Raw genomic sequence first — 11,766 nt, forward strand, 5'->3', positions numbered from 1 at the left:
CAGGAAGCCAGCCACAACTGGAAACGTGTGAGGTACCTGAACAGGCTCTACTGCTGGTTTGTTCTGAACAGTTTATCTGTGAAGTGGTTAACGACTTTAAAAGTCTCGGTGTTCACGATGGCGGGGGCAGTTTGTTGGAACTAACATAAGGATGATTTCACTGGACAACACCTGGTGCACCTATTAAAACCGCAATTTCCATCCATTGCTATCGTCAAGTGAGGATTATATTTAAATTTAGGTCTTTGATTAACAGTATAACACTCTGCATATCGTCAAGTATGTATTTCTTAACATTGAAGTTTTGTATTTCTAACTGACACGTTTAAAATTACAGTGTTTGAATATCCTAATGTAAGATAATGTCCTGTCTTTAAAAACGTTTTGCAAAGGTTAGGTGCCTGTTTCATTACCATCATAATTAAAACAGACATGAGCTTAAAGCAGCCTGGAAATGGATGGATTGCCATTTCTTCTGTGTGTTCACGTATATGTTAGGCAGCTCTGGTCCTGCAGTTACTGATCCTGGGTCTGCGTCGAAAAGGTGACCTAAATCTGTCAGTCAAGTTACACCTTTTCATTGTAGGTTGCTTCTCTTGAGAAGAGATATCCAACTCCAGCTGCAAATGCAGTTTTGAGAGGGGTCAGAGAGTAGTGAATACATGCATCCCACCGCCAACCACTGTGGGTTCTTCTTCTTTCTGGTATTTTGAAGAAACAACATGGTGCATCCTCGTTCCTTATTTGTTTTCCCCTTTTGTTGTGTGCTCTCTGCTGCAGATGGTGGTCGAAAGTGCTGGTGTTTCAGCTCCAATGGTCTTCAGGGCGTAGGCCAGTCGGAGATAGTCATCTTGCTGCAGTGCCTCCCAGATGAGAACACTCTGCCCAAAGACATCTTCAGGCTCTACATCACCATGTACCAGGATGCCCAGAAAGGTAAAGGATCATTGAAGTGCCAGTGAGGGGGTGGATTAATGGTAAAGGATTATCATTGGGTGTCAGGCTAAATCGACTCCTTCACACTGCCAGTGTCGGAATGTAATTGCCTTCTGTTTTGAATATTTAATTTCTGCATGTTGGACCAGTGACACTGAAATCTTATTTGTCACCCCTGATGTGAGTTATGTCCCTGTGGACAGAGGGATTTTAAAGGAACAGTATAGCTTGTCATTTCAGACTTGTAAAACTGAAACAATAAAGGTTCATGATGCCTGTTTTCACTTATTTTTCTTTGTAACCTCTGTTGATTTGTAACTTGCTCAAATAAAATGGCAGCATTAACCAAGAGCATTTATGTAAGGAGATTGTAGAATGGCAGGTGTGAAATTCATGAACATTGATGTCAAGTTTTGTACAGTACATACCAGAAGTTAATTTAGTCCGAATACAGTAATTCCTAACATGTAGCTTAAAAAACACCATGCCGTGCTCTGGGAACCTATGTGGTTTGTCAAGATGACCCTTCCTAGTCCTGTTCATTCTCCACATGTGTTTTGAATGTTTTTGTCTTAATTCAAGTTTTTTTTTAACTATTACTTATTCTTAAAATAAGTTTGTCTTTAATTCATAATGTTGACAAAGGGCAAAGTATTGTAAAATGAAATTTCAGATCGATTTTCCCATCTTCATCTCATCCTTCAGGAACATTTGTGGAGAACCTGGGCAACGTAACATTCACGGAGAGTTTCCTGGGCAGTAAAGACCATGGAGGATTCCTCTTCATTTCACCCAGCTTCCAGCCTCTGGAGGGTCTCCCACTGCCCTCCAGCCCTTTCTTGTTTGGGGTGCTCATCCAGAAGCTGGAGGTGCCCTGGGCCAAAGTATTCCCCTTGCGCCTACTGCTGCGACTGGGGGCTGAGTACAAAGGTGAGCCAAAAACAGCCAGAACCGTTCGCAGTTTTGAGCATTCTGCCTTAATCCGTTTTCTCTGCTCTTTGGACTCCAGTTCTCAAATCAATTACAGATTTCCTTGAATGCCTCCTGGCTGCTATTTGAAAATTAACCTTCTATGTGAACTTGATCAAAATATGCTATAAATATACCTAATTGTATGCTCTGTATGTACAGTATCTGTTATTGTTGTTGCCTGTTCAAAGAGCTCACCGCTCAGGTGGAGCAGTGGCTCTGTGGCTCAGGATCTGTGTCTGTGGCTGGAAGGTTGCCGGTTTGTATCCCGCAGCCGGCAGAGGAATCCTACTCCGTTGGGCTCCTGAGCAAGGCCCTTAACCCCAGCTGCTCCAGGGGCGCTGTACAATGGCGGACCCTGTGCTCTGACCCTCAGCTTCTCTCCCTGTCTGTGTCTCTCATAGAGAGCAAGCTGGGGTATGTGAAAAGACAAATTCCTAATGCAAGAAATTGTATATGGTCAATACAGGTCACCAAGACCTGTATTGATTATTCCCCAGGATCTTTTTTCGAGGCTGAAAATTCTCTAGTTTACTTCTGATAATTGTTTCCATATCGTCACATATATTAGAAGTCGGACTTATTGATTTCTAATTACTTGGATCGGTATTGTCTATTTTTATAGATGGGAGCTACATGAGCAATTCTCCAGTCTATGGTACTATCCCTGTCTTGTTAGAAGAACAAAATCAGTGGCATATTATATTTTCTTTTTTTAGTACAATTGGTAGATATAATTGGACACTGGAGATTTGTTAATCTTGAGTTCATCTATTACCTGGAATATTTTGGTCTCTCCTATTCTAATACTATTACTGAATGCAGAACTCTGTTAGGTATGTTGTTGATTTCTTTGGTGAATATCCGAAATGAAATGCTTATTTAAGTACTTCAGTCATCCCTTTCGGTGTCTAGAAATTTGCCTTTGTTGTCCTGAATACATTTGCTCTGTCCTTTGTGTTCCCTTTCTCGTTAATCTCCTTTTTTTTTTTTTGCCTGTGCTTACAATTTATTGTGTTCATTTTCTTCACTTGGGTCCTGTTGATTTTTAATCATTTCATAAACTGTTTTTTAGCTTTTTATTTCCTCACTCTTGGGGATTAATCTGTTTTGTGCTCCAAGCAGAATCTGTTTAAACTGTGGCCTTCCGTTCTTCACTCCCAACTGCCATTGGAAAGAAAAATCTTAATTATACAGTATTGAATTATAATTTGCATCTGCTTTTGGTGGTTTGTGGCATTCCCCCAACACTATAAATACAGAGTGATTTTTTTGCAAGTCTGGTCCATCGTGGGTTTCTCGTTTCCTCTAGGTTTAGTACCTAAGCCTGAATATTGTTTTTGTTACATAATGCTACCTCTTCCCCTCTTCATCTTCTGTACACCATATGTTCCGTACTAGAACATAGCCAGCACATCCTCCCCATTCTATCAGGAAATATGCCCATTATTATCAACCCAATCCTACCATGCATGAACCTTTCCAATGTTACTAATCATTCTAGAAATGCTTGAATAACTTTTTGTCTTTGTATCTTACAGTCTATCCCTGCACTTTGATAAGTCTGAGATTCCGAAAGTCTTTGTTCAGAGAGACGGGGCATACCATAATGAACTTACTTGCAGTAAGTATATCTTGCATTCAATCTTACGTAGCTGCTGAGACAGCTGAAAAAAGTACAGCAGAGGTGAACTAAAGAGAACACAGTCCTCTGTATCCTCTGGTTTTTAATAAGTCAGCTTTGTAGGGTCCACAAATGATACCTGTCCTCAGTACAAGGGCACACATTCACACAGTGTGAAAAGTAAGGTTGACATTAGTAACTACTTGGTATTATCTCTTTACCCTTCCTGTTCCGATGAGTATAGAACATAAGGGCTGTAATGCAAGGCTAGAGTTTCAGATTCTTTTCCCTTAATTCCAAAAGCCTTGCATTGTCATGAGAATCTTTCTGTTCAATATTTGAGTGTTGGAGTAATGTTAGAGCTAGGAAATGTGCAGGAATTTTCTTCGTCTCAAGTTGATGCTGAAGTGTGCTGTTAATTGTGAAACTTGGTCACTTCAGAGTTCAGCTCAGTTCAGCAATGAGAAGTCTGTTCAGGGGCTGTCTGCCTGGCTGTACAAAAATTGTACAAAACTGGCTAAAGGGCATTTTGTAAATGAGCAGTGTCTCTCTTGAGCTTCAGATCAGACTGTGGGCTTTACGGCTGGGAAGAAGAATATAGTACGCGACAAGTTTTATAATGGGGATTCTCTTTTTGGATGTTGAGCCTTGTTCACATCTTCAGGTGTGACAGGATTTTGAAATGTGCAGTCCTAGATTTCCATTTGTCTGGATGTCTGAATTTGTCAAATTTCAAAGTCCGCTTTATTGGCACGATGTGTGTTGTTACTGCTTTGGCAACACTTCTCAAAATATGTCCTCTTTCTCAGCTGCAGTGCCCACTCTAACCCGCTCCGTGTTGTGTTCCTTGTGCTTTATATCCTTCACGTCTGAATAAGGATGCAGTCAACACGTCTACTTTCTGCTGTTCAGAATTAGCCTCTATATTATATACTATTAGAAGTCAAAAGCAGTGTTTTATTTTATACATATAATCCTTGTTTTTGGAATTAGTACTACTACATATTGGATGTCCCAAATTTTCATTGGGTACCTTTGTACTGGGGAGAAGCTGAATTAGGATCTATCGGGTGTCTTTCATGACGGGACAAAGTAGTGACATCAGTGATAGTATAAACAATGGGTCGAGTAAGCCTTTTTTTTCCCATCAGTGTTCCAATTCCCAAGAACAGTGCTTATAGGGAAGTGGAAACCAGGAACAACAGGAAGAATGCCAAAATACTAACCATAAATGGAGTTACTAAAGCCTGTTGCCTCACAACCTCTCACATATTGATTTCTTAAATTGGGTATTTTCATGTTGAGACAGGTACTCTTGGAAATTTCACAAAGAAGCTGGCATGCTGTAGCTGGTATGTTTTCTATTTTGACCCTGCTTCCTTGGGATTTGGCCTTACATGTGTTTTTTTTTTTCTTCTCTGGCAGGACCTGCGAAATTACCAGTACAGCCTGCCTGTAGTAGAAGGCTTGCTGATCCACATGGAAATGGGAAATAGCTACATTGAAATACCCAGGGAGAAGTTCAGTGAGGTAAGGCTGTACTTTCTCACGATAATCCTTCATTTTTAGTTCATGATTATTTTTTTTTCCACTTTTCTCAGCTACAATAAACATGTGACTGTCTTCTGTTTCTTGTATCTCAGCTGATGGTTAATCCATCTCTTTGAATTCATGCCAAAAGCAATCTTAACTTTTGGTGTACTGGAGGGTAAAACCATTCCATACTTATTTTATACTAATTAGTCATTTTAATTTTACTAATTGGTATCTAACGGGCATTTGACTGTGTGGCTGGGGTTGTAAATGTCTTTGAGTTAGTGATCAAGAGGAAAAGAGGTAGTATGCCCATTTCCGATTCCATTTCAAGTAAAAGTATTCTTTTAGAATATTCTGGTGTTGTGCTCTCAAATTTCAACAAAACAACAGTATAGAAGTATTTCAGGTGGGTTGCTGCGTCAGCATGCGTAGTCTGCAAAGGAACAAGTAATAGGTTTATTCCATGCTGAAAAGAGAAGAAAGAAAACACATCGTTTCGGCCGTGTAGCCTTCTTCAGGTGTGAGGGAAGACACCTGTTTGCTCACACCTGAAGAAGGCTCCACAGCCGAAACGATGTGTTTTCTTTCTTCTCTTTTCAGCATGGAATAAACCTATTACTTGTTTCTGTATAGAAGTATTGTTTCCTTTAATTGTTTTAAACTGCCCTGTACTCTGCCTAAGCAGTGATGCTGAGTGCACAGTTCCTCTTTAATAATTTGGCATAGCGGTTAATAATAATCATAAAATAAAAATAATAATCATCAACTATTTTAAAGGTGGCGTCTCAAAGAAATGTGTATAAGCAATGAGAAACCTGCAGTCTTACACTGTAATTATTACCTTTCCATCCATCATCTGAAAGTGACTTAACCTGCCGAGTGCTATGGCTGAATCCAGTGGGACAGGGCTCTTCCTGATGCGCAGTATGGATGTTTTCGGTCTTCACAGATGTTGAAAGTTGTGAGCGCTTCCAATGAGCATGTGATCAGCGTGGGAGCAAGTTTCAGCACGACAGCGGATTCTCACTTGGTTTGTGTGCAGAACGAAGAGGGGAACTATCAGACGCAAGCAAGTAGCATGATGGGAAAGCCCAGAAAAGGTTAGCTGTGAAGCTTTGTTTTTTTTACACCCGTCTGAAAATTCAATAGCAAAGATCTGAAGGTTTTAGCAATCCATGCATGACCACATTGTATTGAGGCAAAAAAAGGCCACACAAATGTCAGTATCAACACTGATATTTCAGTGAAATGTTAGCAGTCTCAAGAGAAAATTGCTTTACATACCCTGCCTTCTTCAAGATGAACTCAGACATTTACAGTTGCAGACAAAAGTATTGAAACCCTTAAGTTGAAACGGTGAAATTCACTGGTTCATTTCTTTCAGTAAATACAAAGATTTATTTCTGTTTGAGATTTTCTGTACATTGTATCTGTACATCAATTCCACTGAGTATTATTAAAGTCTGTTAAGTGACATTCCGTACAATGAATGTCTGCATCTGTGTGCAGATTCTAAATCACAAGGTACATATCAGCTGGTGTAAAGCAGTCCTTTATTTTTCAGTCACAGGAGCGAGCTTTGTGGTGTTCAATGGAGCTCTGAAGGCTTCTTCTGGGTTTCTTGCCAAATCCAGCATGGTTGAAGGTAATATTGTGCAAGCGATAGGAGAAAAAAACAAGTTGTTCTTAAGATTCACTATGCAAGTAACAGGAGAGAAGAATAGTTCTTTTTAAGCCCCACTAAGAGAGTTCTTAACATCCACTATACAGGTAATGGAAGAACAAATAGTTCTTCCTAAGCTCCACTAGCTTGTGCCAACTTCAAATAAAAACTGTTATTTTCAGCTCCTGAAAGATCTTCATTGAAACTGGCTTTGTAGTTTGCTTTGTATGTGGTACACAGTGTTACAATGAGAATTGAGAGGGGGGCCTTTTATTTCACTCTTACATTAGATTCAGAAACCTAATTTAAAGGTTAAGGTGTTCAGGCCTGATTTCGTCCTTGACCCTTCAGGATAATTCATCAAGTTAATATTTCCTATTGGAATGATTTATTGTATCTCAGTGTAAGACTGGTTACGTGTACAATATAGCAACGTTTAATGCAGTCAGGTCATATTTAAGTGCCGTTTATTATAAACAGAATTGGTCAATTAAAGGTCTTAATGCCTAGCAGCTTTTTTGTTTTTTAATTTTTTAATTTTCCATTTTTGTTCAATTTGTAAAAGACGGATTAATGGTACAGATCACGCCTGACACCATGGAAGCCCTCCGGCAAGCACTCAGGGAGAAGAGAGACTTCCAGATCCCCTGCGGGAAGCTGGATTCTGGGGATGCGAGGGAGAATGTGAACATCTGCTGGGTGGACAGGCCGGCGCTCGTGACTCATGGGTAAGAGTCATGGACCAGTCTGTATCTGCCACTGAGACCCTGACCCTCCACCTTTCTGGCAACGTTAGTAGAGCAAATTCCAAAGACAAGGTTTTGTTTGGACACCTAAATGAGCCTGAGAATAGTCATGGTTTTGTGTCATGTTTGAGCAATTAAACTGTAGTCATTGTTGGCAAAGAATTAATTGCCCATAAATAAAAATCGACACTACTGTTGGAGTTCTCATAACTGTTAAACACTTGTCCCCCTCCTTTCACGTGCCTTATATTAACAGCATGTGCACTGTTGTTCACCAGAGTCACGAGCCCTGTGGATGGGAAGTCTCTGGAAGGCGTGCCTAATGTTAAAATGCAACAGGAGGCAGAGTTTGAGACTGACGGGAAATTTGTTAAGTGCACTGAGGTATGCCGCAGATTGTGCTGCAGATTTTCTACTCGCATTACTGTGTGCTTGGTCCTGTCTCACAGAGCAGGGTAGTGTTTTAGCCCCGTTTCCTTTCTTTTTTTTAAGAAAGTGTTTTAGATAGATACTTTATTGATCCCGTGAGGGAAATTGCAATCCTGCAATTGCAATTTTCCTTTTTAGGGTTTAAGGTATGAACATTTTACTGCTCTGTGCACATTTGGCAAACTTAAGGAAGAATCTAGCACAATAAAGCACTGTATGCTTTCTAGAGGTACATGGCAGTACAAGCAGAAGATGTTTTTGAATCTTTCTTTCAGGTTAAACTAGGGATTAGAGTGACCTTTCTTTGCCAAAGCTGTTTACCTTTTTTTTTTTATTTCTGTGCTTAAAGGTCAGTGAGTAATTGAGAACCTGTTCTGACAGATGTCCTAGCTGGTGGAAGTGGCAGCTCTGCCCTGTGTCTGTGTTTCAGGTATTTTACCTCCTGAAGGAGCAGGATTGCTCTCTGTCCGCTGTCCTGGCCGCTCACAGTCAGTTCCCCCGCGAGATCGCCACAGCCGGCTGCGCTGCCCTCTGCCCTCACCTCAAAACACTGAAGGACAGCGGCATCAACCACCTGGGCCTGCGCGTTTCCACAGACGCCGACGTGGTGAGGGCTGGGCTCTTTCTTCTTCCGTCACTGCCAACAGCAGCTTCCGTGCAAGCGTTGCTTCTATCCTGTATGCGTGTCTGTCTGGGCACCCAGCTGATTGAAATGCATGTAGGTTTAAGGAGAAACAGGTCACTTTTTCCATCTAGTTATTCGCCATGTTTTCAGACGCAATGCTGCCAACGTATTCTTGCACCGGAAATTCGGTGGAGGTGATACGGTTTAATCAGTGACTGCTAAATACTGTAAAAATGTTTTATGTACTGTAACAGAGAAAATATATGTGGGTGCAGGAAAAAACTCAAACCTAGAGTGTGTGGTTCTGCTAACACAGGTGTTGTATGATGTTCACACATCCTGAAAATCCAGGAGTGGCACAACCTTGTAAGCTAATTTGAATGTGATCTGTGTAGGGTGTGTGCCGTAGGGTTCACCAGGCTGGAGTGTTCTCCCGCTGGTGCGGAGGGGAGTCCAGTGTGCTGACCGTGGGCTGCTGTGCTCCCGTGTTTCATCAGGTGGAGTACCAGGCCGGAGCTGGAGGGCGACTCCTCCCGCAGCGCTACATGAACGAGCTGGACAGCGCCCTGATCCCCGTCATACACGGCGGCAGCACTAGCGTGCCCCGCCAGGCTATGGACATGGAGTTCTTCTTCTTCATCGCAGAGAGCCTCGGCTGAGCCCGGGCCAGTTCGGACCACAGACGCGCCAAAGCATTGCAGCGCCACAGGTTGGGGCTCGGTGACGGGCCACCGGCTCGGAGTGCTTTGGATGCCTGGGATCGTTCAGATCAGAACAAGTAGATGGAAAAGGGGGGCACAGCACTGTTCTTAAAGCTATCAAGTACTGGTTGTTTAATGGGATCCTCTGAGTAACCTTCTGCTGAATTTCATACATTTCACTGCCAGTTTTATTTGAGACCCATTGTTCTGGATTCCACTCGTACCATTCAGAGCCTTTGCACGCGAACACCCTGAGGGATGGGATTCGAGTTCTGACGAGTGACTCATTACTATTCCACACAGTGGGTGCAGGGTTAGCAGTGTTCTGCTGGCTCCTTTCAGAAGTATGATTGAGTATTGCTGATGTGCTCTGTTGCCTGTTGTTTTGGCTACAGCCTGCCTCTAAAAACGTTGTCGCTCCACTGACACCAGCACAATAAGCACTCGCATACCCTGCTCTTGAATGCTGTTAGTTCTGTGCCTTTCCGCACACGTTGTGGACTGTGTCCTAGAGTGATGATAATATCCTTTTAGAACTGAGAGGGGAACAATACCAGCGCAACTTGGTCAGCTTTTGGTGCACCTGACATTCAGGGATAGGACAGTTTCCACATGGCATTGGGGGCTTTTGTACCAGGAGGCCAGTTACTCACCCCCTCTTACAGTAAGAGGTTGGCCATGACATTCCACTCAGAAACAAAATGCCGCCTGCCCTCTATCATTAGGGAGAGCGCCGGAGTCCACACACAGGCCTTGCCCTGACAGCGAGGGCTGCTTCAGCTGTGGTCTCTTGTGCGGCTTAGAAATACAGGATCTTTAAAAAAGCAGAAATAGCAGCACTTTTAAATGCTAAAGTAAATCATACTGGAAAAAAATATGAAAAATTAAACCTGTTGGCTTACTGTACATTTTACATTGTCATTGAGTACATTACAGCAAACCCAGGTACATTACAGGTACATGCATTGAGTATATTACAGCAAATCCAGGTAGTTAAACCAGGTTTTATATCTGAGAATGTGAAAAAAATAAAGAAAATACTGCAAAGCCATTTAATGCCTAAAAATGCAGCCCTAAATCTCAATGTTGTATCTGAAGTGTGACGGGTTTTATTATAATTGAAAACAAAGATAATGAGACGTGGTTGGTTCAAGTACCTTCAAGTTAGTCACCTTCACGTAATTAGAAAAGTTTATAAGTACTGATCATTTTTCAGGTAGAGGATATTGCTAATTATTATTGTATTATTCTAATGTTTTTCTTGGTGCGTAAAATGCTGTGTGAGCACAGTCTATTCACACTCCTCAATATCTTAATGCTGATTTGTCATTGTATAAAAAATGTAAGAATAGGAAAATTATATAAAGCTCTTCAAAATGAAGTGCTTAAAACCTATTTTTGGAAATTTTATGTGCATTAAAAGATATTTTTGATAGGATGTTAGTCATATTGCAGATGCTGTGCAGGTAAAGCCTTGTACCTGAGACAACAGTGACTGTAAATCTGGAAACACTAATTAGTTGTCTGTTGGTATAGCCAGGGCCCACAGAAATAGCATGGTACACAAGCAATTTATCTTTAAGGTCTTATTTTACCTCTGTTAATTCATATAGAACACAGCTGTTAATGAAAATCTTTGTATTTGTATTGAGTCAAGTTGACAGCTTTCTTCATTTTGCTGTAGACCAAAACCTTTGTAAAGGATCCACACTTTAGTTTTGAAGGCATATTAAGTCTTCTATGAAATCATGCATGGCTGATGTGTTTTTAGAAGCAAAAGTTGCTAAACATGTTACACAAACACGTGCCAGGCAAAGGCATTTCAGGTATGGACTTTTCTCTCAGCACGGCCAAAATTACAATGCTGCTAAACTACTTTAGAATTTTTTCCCCTTTCTGCCTGCTAATATGTGTTGTTTTAAATGCACAGGTGTCCTGATTTTTTTGTGTTTTAGTGATAAACTTATAGAGCTGAAATTGAATTGCCGTGTTCTTTGTCCTGGAAGACCAACTGAATTACTATGAATATATGCTGGAATAAGTAACAATCTGACATTTGCACTTTAATGTAAATTAGTGAGAGCAGGTACAGTAACACTTTTAATATCGTACTACTCTCTGGACTGGGGAATTTGACCCTGTGGTGTAGTACCTGAGTCATTTGCCTTACACAGAAGCATTTCTCTGCAGTTCATTAAGTGACTCATAAACCCAGCATATTGAGCATATTGCTGTCATTTCGTCTAGATAGCATTGCTTGTCACCACCACAACACTACCTTGTTTCCCCAAAGTCTTTTCTAATCCCTGTGACCATCAGATCAGGCATTGAAACAGTTCACATGCTACACTATATATGACTCATTGATAGATGGTTTAAGTGTTCTCCTTTCCTGTTAGAGAAAAATGCATCACAGCTTCTGGATGTATATAAGAAAGGCCCAGGTGGGAAATAGCAGGGGTTCATTCTCTACAGATGGGTTTGCACAAAATACGTTGCTGTAATGCTTTAATAAACACCTTTCGTATGTATACTTA

General features: G+C 41.2%; 1 protein-coding gene across 6 annotated transcripts in view; it reads left to right on the plus strand.

Moving 5' to 3' along the window:
* Positions 1-11,766, plus strand: part of zfyve16 (zinc finger, FYVE domain containing 16) — an 87,737-nt gene extending 75,971 nt beyond the window's left edge. For 5 of the 6 annotated variants that reach the window (XM_069187494.1, XM_015362886.2, XM_015362909.2 and 2 more), the window contains 10 exons: positions 781-936; positions 1,642-1,866; positions 3,447-3,529; positions 4,955-5,059; positions 6,015-6,165; positions 6,630-6,710; positions 7,294-7,456; positions 7,753-7,858; positions 8,334-8,510; positions 9,026-11,766. In XM_069187494.1, the coding sequence (XP_069043595.1) occupies positions 781-936; positions 1,642-1,866; positions 3,447-3,529; positions 4,955-5,059; positions 6,015-6,165; positions 6,630-6,710; positions 7,294-7,456; positions 7,753-7,858; positions 8,334-8,510; positions 9,026-9,187 (1,409 nt within the window). In that variant the 3' untranslated portion in view covers positions 9,188-11,766. Of the gene's footprint in view, positions 1-780; positions 937-1,641; positions 1,867-3,446; positions 3,530-4,954; positions 5,060-6,014; positions 6,166-6,629; positions 6,711-7,293; positions 7,457-7,752; positions 7,859-8,333; positions 8,511-9,025 lie in introns of those variants that run through there. The other variant, XM_015362917.2, reaches the window with a different exon arrangement.

Source organism: Lepisosteus oculatus, chromosome 3 (genome assembly GCF_040954835.1).
Source record: "Lepisosteus oculatus isolate fLepOcu1 chromosome 3, fLepOcu1.hap2, whole genome shotgun sequence".
NCBI lineage: Eukaryota > Metazoa > Chordata > Actinopteri > Semionotiformes > Lepisosteidae > Lepisosteus > Lepisosteus oculatus.